Below are 14067 nucleotides of genomic sequence, written 5' to 3'. Positions count from 1 at the left end.
AGGAGGAAGAGGAAGAAGAAGGGGAGGAAGAAGGAGGGAAGGAAGAAGAGGATGAAAGACTACAAGAGTTATAATCACTCTGTGGTAAGGGCCAAATAGGTCCAAGATTTCTGAGACATGAACTGAATTTGCTTCAATGCAGTACCAAAGCCTACTAATACAAATGACTTTGTTTTCTAATTAAAAAAAAAAAAAGCAGCACACAGTAGGATGTAAAATGGTGCAACTGCTGTGGAATTCCTGAGAGGGCTAAACAGAGTTACTACACAAGCATTAATTTCACTCCACAGCGTGCAAGCAGGGGGTCACTGCAACATTCACAATAGTCACAAAGTGGTCATCAGATGATGACATTAGTGGCTTCTAGAGACAGAGAAGAAGGAAAATATGACAGAGGCAGTATGCACAGTCTCTTTCTTGTTTAAAAAGGTTCTTAATTACTTAGGTAGTTTGCATAACTCAGAAGCTACCTCCCACAGAACTGTATACTTTGTGTTAACTATATTGCATCATGCCTTACCTTCAATAAAAGGAAAAGCAAGCACACTCACTTTATTTTTTATTTACTTGTTTCAAGACAAGGTCTCTCTATATAGCTCTAGCTTCCTTGGAACTCTATATAGACCAGTCTGGCTGAAATCTCAGATCCATTTGCCTTTTCCTCCTGAGTGCTGGGATTAAAGGTATAAGTCACCATGTCTGGCTTGCTGATTTTATTTAAGATAATGAGGGGATGGAGAGATGGCTCAGAGGTTTAGACTGTTTGCTGCTCTGGCCTCCTCCTGGACTCTCACACACAAAATTAATGATAACAAAAAAAAAAAAACAAACAAAAAAAAACAAACAAAAAAAACCCCCAAAAACCCCAAACCTAACAGTCTCTTACTCTAACCTTGTACTTCAGTGATAGATTATGACATCATCTCTATAGAGACAAGGCAAGCTTTCTAGTTCTTTTCACTTCAGAGCTAATGATGTCCACTGCTGGCTGCTACTGCAATGCCTCAGAATTTCTTTGCTCTATCTGCCATTGTGTGATTTTATGTGGAGTAACACTTGGAGTTAGTTTCTGAAGTCATTAGACTACCTGGAAATGACCTTAATGCTAAAACTTGTGCTTTGAAATACCATGAAGCACTAGCAGGGGTCAGTGCGTACAGTCCTGTGAATAAACACACACACTAAAGCTTAAGAGCCCCTGGAGTTAAGAAGTAAGACCTCAGGAGATGTCTGTACATCCAATCTATCTTTTCTTTCTTTTCTTTCTTCCTTTCTTTCCCTTTCTTCCTCCTTCCTTCCTTTCTGAGACAGGGTTTTGCTGTGCAGCCCTGGCTGTCCTTGAAGTCAGAGATGCGCCTGCCTCTGCCTCCGGAGTGCTGGGATCAAAGGTCTGTGCCACCACTGCCCTGTCAATCATTCTGTTGTTGTTTTGTTTTTTTGTTTTTTTAATTTAAATCATCCTGTTTTTTTAAGAGTCAGTTGCACTTTGTAGTGTAGCCTTCTAAGAGTAAGTGATGGCTCATATTCCACAGCAGGGTGCTGGGTAGCTACACACTGAACATTTCAAAAAGCAAGGAGAAAATATTTTGAAGTTTTCACCATAAAGAATTGATAAATGGAGGGAGAAGAGATGGCTTAATGGTTAAGAACAGTGGATGTTCTTTCATTGAACTCATATTCAATTCCCAGCATAGCAGCTCACAACTATCTGTAACCCTGGTCCCTGGGGATTTGATGCAGGCAAAATACGTATACACATAAAAAAAAAAACTTATTGGGCTGGAGAGATGGCTCAGCAGTTAAGAGCACCCGACTGCTCTTTCAGAGGTCATGAGTTCAATTCCCAGCAACCACATGGTGGCTCACAACCATCTGTAAAGAGATCCGATGCCCTCTTCTGGTGTATCTGAAGACAGCTACAGTGTACTTATATATATAATAAATAAATAAATCTTAAAAAAAAAAAAAAAAAAAACTTATTAAAATAAGAATTGAAAGTGTTCCAGATGACAAACTTGATTTAAAACATATATGTACCCAAACATCATATGGTACCCCATTAATGTATACAGATTTAATGTTTTTATAAAATGTTTTAACAAAAGAAGCAATGAGGTGGATGAGTCTTCTCTCTAGCTCAGATTATAGGCTAGTGTATGTATATACAATTTGATTATAATGCATCTGGCAAGCAGGGCTATGTCAAATCTCAGATTTCATACTAAATATCATTTATTAATTTTCTAGAATGATACCTCTTTTAAATTTTACAGGATTGTACATTATCAAAAACCGTTTCTCAAAACCAAGGAAATCTAAGAGAACTTCTGCAGATAAGGCAGCTTCGGTGTTTAAGGTGCAACCAGGGTCTCATCTTCAAAGGACATGTCCCGAAACCCACTGGGGAACAATTTATTTAGAATTCAGAGGGCAACTGGAAGACACAGGATTATAGCCGAGGATGGTCTTTGAATTCTCAGCCCATCTTACGAGCTGATTTCCTCCCTTCATCTGTCACTGGGCAAATGACAGTTCTCACGTGTTTATTCATTCACACTGACCATCATCATGGTGTGAAGCTGAGCTAGGCAGACATGAATTCAGATGAAGATATGAAGACATAGTCTCTAGCTTTAAAAGCTCCAGACCAATCCTTACTAAGTAGAAATTTTCAAGTTATACTTGTTTTTATATCTTCCAAATAAGCAACTATTTTTTCCTACTTGGAATTTTTTTTTTTTTTGGTATGAAAACTAGAAGTTCGGGGGTTGGGGATTTAGCTCAGCGGTAGAGCGCTTGCCTAGGAAGCGCAAGGCCCTGGGTTCGATCCCCAGCTCCGAAAAAAAAAAAAAAAAAAAAAGAAAAGAAAAGAAAACTAGAAGTTCATTTTAGCAGTTGTAAATACGTTTCTTGTCAGAAGAAGGTAGGGAGTATGCATGGCGCTGATTGGGACTTCTGACTCTCAGTCTATCACAGCAATCAGAAATGAGCCACTCTCTTCTTCACTGTGCTTACATTTCTAGCAACTACATCTGCTTTTTAAAGAGTACCAAACACTTGGGCATTTGGTTTTCAAAGACCTCCAACTAATACAACTGATCTTTCTTGGGAGGGAAGAGAATCAAACGGTTGAGAGAACAACTGTTTTGATTTTTTAAAATTATCCCTGAGCGCTGAAAGCAACTCTAAGGATTAAAGTTACGCATTGATACTTCTTGGATAGGAAAATATAAAGATTAAACAGGGACTTCGGTTACACAGGGGGGTCAGCTATTGCTCTGTGTGCTCACCCTCGGTTCTGCAAGTCCTCTAAGTTTGACGCATTCCATTCTGAGCCCTATGGAGCCAAAAAGACAAGGTTAGTGAGTATTAACAAGTCAGCTAAACACAGCATCTAAAAAGGAACATTAAACAGTGACTCAGTAACATACTCCATGCCTCTTAGTACCAGGAACTTCATGCTATCACATCTAGGTTTTTTTTTTCCGGAGCTGGGGACCGAACCCAGGGCCTTGTGCTTGCTAGGCAAGCGCTCTACCACTGAGCTAAATCCCCAACCTCATCTAGTTTTTATTATTGATACTGTAAACAATTATCTTTTCCTGGGGGTGGGAGCGGTGAGTGTGTGCACATGTGTGAACAGATGAGTGTCACAGTGTGTATGTATGTTGAGATCAGAGGATAGCTGATTTCCAGAGTTGGTTCTTTTCTTCCACCATGTATGTTCTGGGGGGTCAAATTCAGGTTGTCAGGCTTGAGGCCAAGTGTCTTTACCACAGAGCCATCTGGCTCCAGTGATTTCAAACTTCAGAACCTATTGTCTTATCTCCTAAGCACTGGGACTACAGGGGTACACCAGGAAACTCAGCAGTAAACACAGTGCTGTGTGCAGGTTAGGCAAACACTCTACCAATTGAGGTCTATCTCTAGCCATAATTTATTTTCTATAATTTTATCTTATTTTATGTGTGTGTATATGTACACATGTGTGTGTGGATGTGGGTGTACTCATGCCATGACATATATGTGGAGGTCATACAAGGGAACAACTTGAAAGAGCCTTTTCTCTCCTACCGTGTGGGTTCTGGTGATCGACCTCAGATCATTAGGTATGGTGTCAAGTGCCTTTATCTGATGAGCCATCTTGCTGCCCCTTGGATTTTCCTTTTAAAAGAGGTTTATGGCATACACTCCCAGTGTATGACAAAAGTAGCCCATTTAATACTACACAATTTCTCTGTCCTATCATAAGTATAACCAGCTTGTAGCTGAATTTATTTAAAAACTCCCTTCTAGAAAAGATCTGCAATGTCAAATATTGAAAAAGATAACCAGTAGTAAAAATTCTGCCACTTTATTCATAAGCAAAATTACTCTTGTCCAATACTCTCATTTCCCTTGCTCAACTGAAAAAAAAAGTTGCTGTTCTGCAAAGGTCTCTATTCACATAGGTTTTTCTCAGCCAAATCAGACAGCTTCCAGGGGAGCTGTTGACACTAAAATCTGGTTGGGCAAAGGTTGCCAGCTCAGAGAAATTGTACAGTCTTACAAGAATTTAGATGAGTCTTTTCCCTAATAATAACCTGGCTACCCACCAATCAGCTTCAGTGCAGATTTTCTTTGAACTATGTTCTAAACATTCCTTCTCCATATCAGCTGGTATTTTTCTGAATAAACAGATCTCTGTGCAGTATATTGCAGAGTTAAGCATTCTTCCAGAGTGAGAGAGAATTGCTGCCTCTCCTCAAAGTCTGGTTGAGATCCAGGCATGGCAACTATGCATGAAATGAGATAACTTTGAGAAAAGTAACTCTGCAACTTGAAACTAGAATAGATCTCTTTTTTCATGCCAATTGCTGGGAAAGTATATACTTATTGGAGACAACAAAGGGGTTTGGACATAGGACATGTGTTACAAACTGAGAAGAAGCCATCAAAATAAGTATGTTTAGACAATACCTTTCAAGCATTTATTTTGGATGTTGAAGAAGGTTAAATTTTAGAATTCTATGTGGAAGTTATTTTCTTAAATGCGAAAATTATTCACACCTTTAATTCCAGCACTCAGGAGGCAGAGGCAGGCAGATCTCTCTTGAATTTGAAGCCAGCCTGGTCTACAGAGCAAGTTTCAGGACAGCCAGACTTACATAGAGAAACCCAGTTTCAGAAAACTAAAACCAAACCAAACCAAAAAAAGCTCCAAAACAATACAAAAATTAAATTTCACAATGGAAAGGAATGTCTAATCTTTAGAAAACAAAACTATCTGTGAAACTTAAGATATTTTTCTTTATTCAAAACTAAGTACACAAATATGCACTTTAAAAGTAAAAGCTCCAGGGCTGGAGAGATGGCTCAGTGGTTAAGAGGACTTGTCACTTCTCTAGAGGACCTGGGTTCAGTTTCCAGCACCCACAGGGTAGGTGGCTCACAACCATCTGTCCTGGGATTTGATGTTATCTTCTGGCCTCTGCATCAATGTGGTGTACGGGCATATACATACACATAAAAAGAAAATAAAAATGGTAAGAAGTCTTAGCTGGATGTGACAGCATATGCCTGCAAGCCTGTCCCTCAGATGTACTGGAAAAAAGGTTCCCTGCCAGTTCAGCTTTGCACAGTAATTCCATAGCTATAGCCCATATACTAGAGACCAACATGTTCTACAACGTCAAGCTTCCAACAGTAGCAAATCTAACTGCATGGTAAAAATAAACTCCAGAATGTTCAGAGGGCAGTAATCCAGTTTAGCCAGTTTCTATGTGTGTATCCTTCTTCTATCCCTTTTCCTAGCTTCTAATCAGTTCAGTTCACATATGTATTCATTAGAAATTGGAAGCATTACATTGCTGGATAGAGACAGTACTGGCCTTTCAATGGATAAGGATAAGGAGCATTTGAAACCTATTTGGCCAAAATACAGTGGAAACAAAAATGATATTTTAGTATTCTTTTTTGCTTTTAAGTATTCTTGTTAATTTTGTTCCTACTACCATGTACACATGAAGCTAGAACTCTTCAACCATAGAGGCCCTCCTATCTACTCTATGTGTGTCTTCCCTGAGGCATTACAGGTCACTGAATGTTTGGGAACTATGAAGAACAATTTTTAGTTATTGATTTCTTAGTAATCATGAAAAGTAACTTGAGGGCCTCAAGATGTTGTGACATGGTTTTATGCTTAAAAGTCCATGGCTGGGGTTGGGGATTTGGCTCAGTGGTAGAGCGCTTGCCTAGCAAGCGCAAGGCCCTGGGTTCGTTCCCCAGCTCCGAAAAAAAGAAAAGAAAAAAAAAAAAAGTCCATGGCTGAGGATGCAGTTCAATGATAGAACATGTACTTAACGTGTGCAAGGATCAGGATCTGATCCTTAGCACTCCAAACAATAGCTAAGCAAGCACAGCCCAGCAGACTTTGTTACAGATAGGTCCCATCTACTCTGATGAATTGTATTAGATCTTAAACAGATTCAGTACAAAGAGAAAAAAAATCATCCTATTTAGATATATTTTATGAAACCACAGGTGACTGACATCTTTGACTCTGAAAACAGATGACATATTTAATAATCTAGAGGAAGGAAGACTTGGTTTGTAGCATTTGCTAAATTCTTTGGTCTAAATATTCCCACTACGCACAATTTTTTTTTTTTTTTTTTGGTTCTTTTTTTCGGAGCTGGGGACCGAACCCAGGGCCTTGCGCTTCCTAGGTAAGCGCTCTACCACTGAGCTAAATCCCCAGCCCCTACGCACAAGTTTTAATCCACATAAAGATCCACTGACAGAGGACCTGGGAAGGTATGAGCAGCAGCAAATATTATTCCTATCTTACAGTACATGTAAACAACATTAAAAGCACAAATAATATAGCAGTGTTAGTAAAATGATGTAGCAAAATGATTAGAAAGCAACAAGGCTTGAGTACACAGTGCCTAGGCTTTTAATTTCAGTTACATGAAAAGTTTTTTAGATTTATTTATTTTATCTACATGAGTGTCTTGACTGCCTGATCTCCTGTGTACCAGGTGAATGCTTGGTAACTGCAGAGGTCAGGAGGGGGCTTCAGATCCCCAGGAACTAGAGTCATGTGGGTGCTGGGAATTAAATCTGGGTCCTTTGCACGAATAGTAAGTGCTCTTAACCACTGACTTGTTTTTCCAGTCCACTTGTATTTTGTTGAAATGTAATAAAGCAACAATTTCTTTCCTTCCTGTCTCCAGTACTCACCAGGAACACGTGCTCAAATATCTGGGTCGGACTGTCCATCTGACCCAGGATCACGATCATCTCGTTATCTATGAACTCCTTAAACTCCCGCAAGTTGCACACCATCTGCATTTCCAGTTCTGTGCGTATCTGAAACGGAGATGATGCACTGTTAATCTCTGTCAAGTCCCTCTGTGTTTTCAACACCGTCTTAAACTCTCTATCTACTGTTATCCCACTAAAGGCTTTGGAACAACGAGGACTCAAAGTCGCTTACCTCTTTGGATGTGATATTCTCCAAATCCTTTTGCATCATAATCTCCCTTAACTTAGTCTTAATAAGCCTTTCTGTTCGCTCACGTTCAGTTGGTCTGAGAATAAACAAGCAGTGATTTTTCATAAACAACTTAATCAAAGCAATGAATTCACCACTGGATTATGTTCCCAAACTATTACTCTTACTCTCATATTTATATTGCAGAAGCAAATGAAAATTTTGAGTGAAGAGATAGTGAGTTTCAGGTCTCATGTAATGAGACAAGTCCTAAAGCGAAAACCAAAACCAAAGCTAGCAATAAGAGCGCGCTCCCAAACTATCAATCAACATAAAAACCATAGAATATAAACATGTAAAAATTACTCGAACAGGTCCTATATGTTTAAACATCTTTAAATACATTATAAATACACAGATTTATGAAGAAGCAAAGATACGCTGGGTGTATCAGGCGTATCTCACACTGCCATCGAGTGCCTTTGGATACCATTCCTTACTGAGCTAGAATCCCAATCTGGGCAACCTAGTGGTGACTCTCAATTGAACCTGACCTTAAAATGCCTTCCTGTGCGGATCATTCATTGCTGTGGGCCCATAAGCTAGGGATCAAGGAGAACGGATCCACCTTCCTCCAACAAGGCAAACTGTATTGCAAAGTGGGTTGTAGGGTCAGCTGTCTGGATGAACAGCTCCATCTTTCCTTCTCATGGCAGCTCTCAGAACAGCTCTGTGAAATTGTTATGTTTGGAGACAAGGTCTTGCTATGTAGTCCAGGCTGGCCTAGAACTTTCAATCCTCCTGCTTCAGTTTTCCAAGTACTGGGATTATAGGTGTGTATCACTGCTCTTTCCTTCCTGCTCATTCTGTAAAGTTTTTCTATTAATTTTATAGTTAAGGAAACAAGTATGTTAAAGGATACACTGGTAATCATATACGTTAGCAGGAAAACCGACCACTCAATCCAGTCAGCTCTCTGTCTGCAGCGCTGTGTCGTTTCCTAGCCTTCTGACTCTTGGTGGCACATGCTTTAGTCTCAGCACACTGAGTTCAAGGCCACCCTGGTCTACATTGTGACTTCTAGGACAGTTATTGCTACATAGTAAGACCCTGCCTCAAAACAAACAAAATAAAATACATCTACTCTTAGAACTTTAATATGAAATCAGCCTAGGCAGCCGATTCTTCACTACTAGAAAAGCACTGGTTCTGAGTAACTAGATGCTTCTATCTAGAGGCACAGTTCCACATTGTGGAGAATTTGAGTACTTTCTATCCCACCTTTGTTCCTACTTACTCAAGAAAGGTATCTGTTCTGGATCTCCTTATTTAGAAATGGACGTGGCCTAAGCCTTCAGGCATCCTGTCTGTTCCTGCCGCTTACAGCCTTATCACTGGCTGCAAAAATAGCCTTGGTAATCTCCAACCGTGCACGCTGCATCTGCACGCCCTTGGAGTGCCGAGCGCTTAGGGTCTCAGCTTTTCATGAACTACACAGCACACAGCTAACACTTGCTGTTCTCAACAAGGCATTTCTGTTGGGACTAGGAGGACAATTCTTATCTAGGCTTCATCTTTTTCTGGACACAGCTAATATGGCAGGAATCATGTAATGACAGTCTTCCACTGAAAAGATGTGTTGATAAAAACAGATTTTAGCAGCTGTGTGCATGCATAGGTTCGATTTCCTAGTTAAGCAGTTTTTCTCTGAGTCCTTTACATCCTGAGGTGGAGTAGTTTGGCAGCAGAGAGACCCAGGTTTAATCGTAGCTCTGGTACTTACAGTTATGTGACCTTGAACAAAGCCTTCCCCTCTCTGAGCCTGGTATATGGTGCACACTGGGGAACTCCATGTACACACGCCCCTCTTGGATTACAAACACAAACTGTTCACAGTAAACACTGTAAATACATTTTGACTCACACTTTCCTTTGTCCTCACTGTCCTTTTATAGATTTTTAAAGTTCACTTGGGTAGGAAGAGGGCACAGAAAAAGCATTATAGCCCACAAACACTTTCCCCTCTTTGATGTTACTGGAAAAAATGTAAAAATACAGAGAAAACAAAACTAACTAAAAATCACTCTATCTAGACATAACCGTGTTCTAGTTAGGGTTACTATTGCTGTGATTAAAAAATTATGACCAAAAGTAGTTAGGGAGGAAAGGGTTTATTTGGCTTACACTTCCATATGGTAGTCCTTCATTAAAAGAAGCGAGGACAGGAACTCAGCGGGAACTTGGAGGCAGGAGCTGATGCAGATGCCATGGAGGGATGCTACTTACTGCCTTGCCTCTCATGGCTTGCTCAGACTGCTTTTTTTTTTTTTTTTTTTTTTTTTTTTTAAATAGAACTCAGCCCAGGGATGGCACTACCCCCATCAATCACTACCGAAGTAAATATCCTATAGGTTTGCCTATAGGCTGATCTTATGGAGGCATTTTCTCAATTGAGGTTCCTTCCTTTCTGACAACTTTTTATTTCAAGTTGACATAAAAGTAGCCTGTATATCACTGATACTCTGGTCTACAGTCTCTATTCAGTCCTTTTCTACAAAGATAATTTATAAATACAACTTAAAACTAAGAACTAAAATTCAGTGAGTGTCTACTGGGTGAAAGGATCCTTTACTTTTTTGGTTGTTTTGTTTCCAAATGTAAAGCAAGTCCTTCTGTGCTTCAGATCCGATATCTTCTCAAACACAAACCAGGAAGGGAAAACATCCGTTTACTGATTTTAAAATATTTATTCTTTATTTTGAGATGGGGTTGGTTCTACTATATGTAGTCCAGGCAGGCCTAGAACTTGAAACCCTTCTGCCTTAGTCCCCCAAGTGTGCTGTGTGCTACTATCCCTGGTTGTGGAGAATTTACTTCTCTGTTGGGCTAGATAGAACATCCGTTCCTCTGGAACCCACCAACCGCTTTACAAAATGAAATCACGAAGACCATTTCCCAAACATTCTGATCTTTTTGGTTACTATAATATCTTGAAAGGACTAGGTCTACTGGAAAGACGGCTCTAAAATCAACAATTCTCTGCTTGTTTTTTAACTCAAAACACTGATGATGTTTTGATTACTTCTTGACCTAAAATAAAACCACAACTCAACAGAAATAAATTTAACCCAGATATTCTTTTAAAGGGATTGGAAACATCTTTCTTCCATCTTTTTTTCCTGAGACAGGGTCTCACTATGGAGTTCTGGATGACTTAGAACTCGCTCTGTAGACCAGGCTGACCTTGAAACAGATCCTGAGCGCTGGGATTAAAGGTGTGGACCTCCAGTCCCAAAGAGTATAAACAGCCCCAGTTGCTACAGTAAATGAAAAAAGAGCACATCAACTCTTGGTCCTGGGGATTTCATCTACAGGAGCAAGCGCTCTCCTTTGAAAGTCAGCTTTATTTCTTAGGGAACCCTTCAAAAGCATCTTGCTGCTAATTTATCAAATGCTCCTTTTCACAGCCAATTCCTCTAAATTCAAATTTCAAATTAGTGGAATCTTGAGTAATAGATTTTTATAGCATTACATGTTGATTATCCACACATGTATGACATATGTGGGTAGGGTTAGTTCCTAAGGAACTTGCTGCTTAGGACACGGGCTCCCACTGTCCTTAGCAAGCCGACTTACATGTCTGTGAAGAGGGCCGGAGAGTCAGGCCGATGAGACTGCACATCCTGCATAGCATTCCATTCGTTGACTGAGGACTGGTCTGAGTTTATGTGGCTCTCATAGTAACTCACCCAAGTGAGAAAAAGGCTGCCTGGATAGTAGTTATGCATCCTGGCCACTTCACAAGCTTTGTGCAAACTCTGTAGTGCAGACCTGGAAAGATAAGCCCAGAAATGAGCACTACAGAATTATGGGGTCCCAAAGAATGAACATCACTTCTATTTCAAACTTGTCTAGACTTTAAAGTTTACAGAGTATCAGTCTTCGGAGAATTTCCTCCCTCCATGGGAGTCAAGAGTCTCTGATCTTGCCTGCTTCTTCAAGGCCAGGAGCTGAGGGAGGGGAAGAGAAGTGACAACTGACTCCCCAGTGAAAAACAGGTCTAGGAACCTATGGCCTCATGTCCTTATCTTTGGACTCATGTTGTGACTGTGTCATTAGCAAACAAAAATTTCAACAATTAACTATTCAAAATTTGTTTTTCTTTGGCACAGAATCATGTGATAGCCTATTCTCTATGATTTTTATGGGCTCCACAAAGATCACATAGGCAGATGCCCCTAAGCCACTGGGCTATGTCCTTTTATGTTCAGGGAGTAATGATCTAATGACATTTACCATTCTCGCTATCTTAGTCTCCTAGTTCTTTAAACCATTTATTCATTCACATGAGTTACCTTCTAAGAATAGCTCTGGCTACACTGAGACTAAATTAAACCTCCTGACTCTGAACTCAGAAACTCAAGAAGGGTAAACAAAACCAAAACCTATCTTTTTTCTATTTACCTATGCTAACGGCAGAAATGCTAGAAAGTAAACAAAACACACAAAAGAAATGCTAGGAAGTAACTCACACAAAACCTAGGGCCTTCTACATTTTGTTTATTGGCTTATCTCCAAGTGCTTAAAAATAAGACCTAGATTATAGCTGAAGCTCAAATAAATGTCTTATTAGCTATAAACTAATGTTTTCTTTATACGTTTAATTAATTTTACTATTTTATGTGTGAGTATTTTGACTGCATGTCTGTCTGTGCATCATGTGTGCCTGAAGTCAGAAGAAGGATGAAGGATTCCCTGAACTATAGTTACAGAGGATTATTGAGGGCTGGAATTAAATTTAGGGCTTCTGCATGATCAATAAGTATTTTAAACTGTTGAGTCAATGTATAACACCTCTAAAATAAATAAAAAAATTGAAGTGTGAGTGGGTACATGTGTCACAGTAGCAAACATGTGGGGTTCAGAGGTGAATTTCTGGGTGTTAGTTCCCCTCCTGCACCAAGAGCGTCCTGCAGATCACACTCAGGTTGTCAGTCTGGCCAGCGACTTTACCTGCTAAGCCATTTCATTTCATTTTTTTTTTTTTTTGTTCTTTTTTCCGGAGCTGGGGACCGAACCCGGGGCCTTGTGCTTCCTAGGCAAGCGCTCTACCACTGAGATAAATCCCCAACTCCGGCCTTATATATTTTTAAAGAATACCTTTTATTTTTTTCCCGTCAAGAGAAGTGATCCATGTTCATTTTGAAAAGGTTCTATAGTTGTTTAGGTGTGGTGGCACTCTCTTTAATCTCAGCACTTGGGAAGCAGAGGTAGGCAGGCCTCTGAGTTTAAGGCCAGCTAGGCCTACTTAGGGAGTTCCAGGACAGCCAGAGCTATACAGAGACTGCTGCCAAAAGCCAAAAACTAAAAACAAAACATAAACGTTGTATGGTGCTCATGTAGCATGCAGGAGGCACCGAGTTTGCTTCTCAGTGCCACAAAATAAACAAACGTCAGAAATACCATTCAACCCTAGCACCACTGCTCAAGTTGGTGCTACTGCTCCCAGTTCTTGGTCCATGTGAAGGCCATAACAAATCTGCATGGCTGTACGATGCACTGATAACCTGCTCTTCTATTTTACAGCCTGTCATCAACATCTGATTTCAATATTCTCCAAGGACATTTTTCTTTTTTTTTTGAGACAGGCTCTCATATAAGCTAGACCCGGGACTCACTATATAAAGTTCCTTATGAGCCTGCACTTAGGACTTATCCTGCTGTCTCACCCCGCCACTCCTCCAGCACTGGGAATGCAGGTTATATGCGATAATGCTCATTTTTTTACTGGTTGCTTAATAGTAAATTACATGTATGTACCAAAATTTAACTGATCTCTATTTTTGAACATTTAAATCCAAGTTTTTGTTATTATTAGAACACCAACAAAATTTTCTTACACTAAAATCCTTGTACACACATAGTTATAATCTCAGAGTAAATTCTTAGAATCACTAGGTTAAAAATTATGAGGCGTACTGGCAAAGCACCCTCCAGAAAGGATACTCTGGTTTACTCTACCAATGGCTAGAATGCTCTTTATGTCCATGTCAATTCCATATCACATAAACTTTTAAAGTTCACTAAATTAGGTTTTTGTTGTTGTTCTTTGTTTGTTTGTTTGTTTGTTTTTGAGACAGGGTTTCTCTGTGTAGCCCTGGCTGCCCTGGAACTCACTCTGAAGACCAGGCTGGCCTCAAACTCAGAGAAGCCTGCCTCTGCCTCCCCAGTGCTGGGACTGAAGCTGTGCATCACGACTACCAGGCTAGAAAGGATTTTAGAAACGTAACCTGTGGTTTTATTTCTCAGGTGTGTATGTGTGGTATGTACATATGCATACATTTGTGTGCATGTGTGCTCCTGCACGTGGAAGCAGATGCTCCTGTTGGTGTCTCCTCAGTCACTCTCCTCCTTATTTCTTTGAGACAGAGATTCTCACTGAGCCTGGAGCTAATCAATTTGGTGAGGCTAGTAGGGTGATTAGATTCAGGTTTGCCTGGCTCTAGTCTGTTTTTTTTTTTTTAAAGTAGATATTTCAGATTGAATAAGTCTCTATGCTTGTGTGCAAACACTTACTTGAGTCACCTGTC

At 40.0% G+C, this 14067-nt stretch overlaps 1 protein-coding gene and 1 long non-coding RNA gene across 5 annotated transcripts in view; both read right to left on the bottom strand.

Annotated features, from left to right (window-relative positions):
* Positions 1 to 14067, bottom strand: part of Ssh2 (slingshot protein phosphatase 2) — a 252070-nt gene that overhangs the window by 23390 nt on the left and 214613 nt on the right. For all 4 annotated transcript variants that reach the window (XM_006246905.5, XM_039086021.2, XM_039086022.1 and 1 more), the window contains 4 exons: positions 11114 to 11308; positions 7481 to 7574; positions 7225 to 7353; positions 3291 to 3337 (listed from right to left, as the gene is read on the bottom strand). In XM_006246905.5, the coding sequence (XP_006246967.1) occupies positions 3291 to 3337; positions 7225 to 7353; positions 7481 to 7574; positions 11114 to 11308 (465 nt within the window). The remainder of the gene's footprint in view (positions 1 to 3290; positions 3338 to 7224; positions 7354 to 7480; positions 7575 to 11113; positions 11309 to 14067) is intronic.
* On the bottom strand, positions 552 to 3281 carry LOC134480826 (uncharacterized). The gene is made up of 2 exons (XR_010055688.1): positions 1977 to 3281; positions 552 to 1770 (listed from the first exon to the last, which is right to left on the bottom strand). It is a non-coding gene; the product is annotated as an uncharacterized LOC134480826 (long non-coding RNA).

This window comes from Rattus norvegicus, chromosome 10 (genome assembly GCF_036323735.1).
Source record: "Rattus norvegicus strain BN/NHsdMcwi chromosome 10, GRCr8, whole genome shotgun sequence".
In the NCBI taxonomy this organism is placed as follows: Eukaryota; Metazoa; Chordata; class Mammalia; order Rodentia; family Muridae; genus Rattus; species Rattus norvegicus.
The sequence above is the reverse complement of the archived record's forward strand: the minus strand, read 5'-3'. Positions and strand labels throughout refer to the sequence as shown.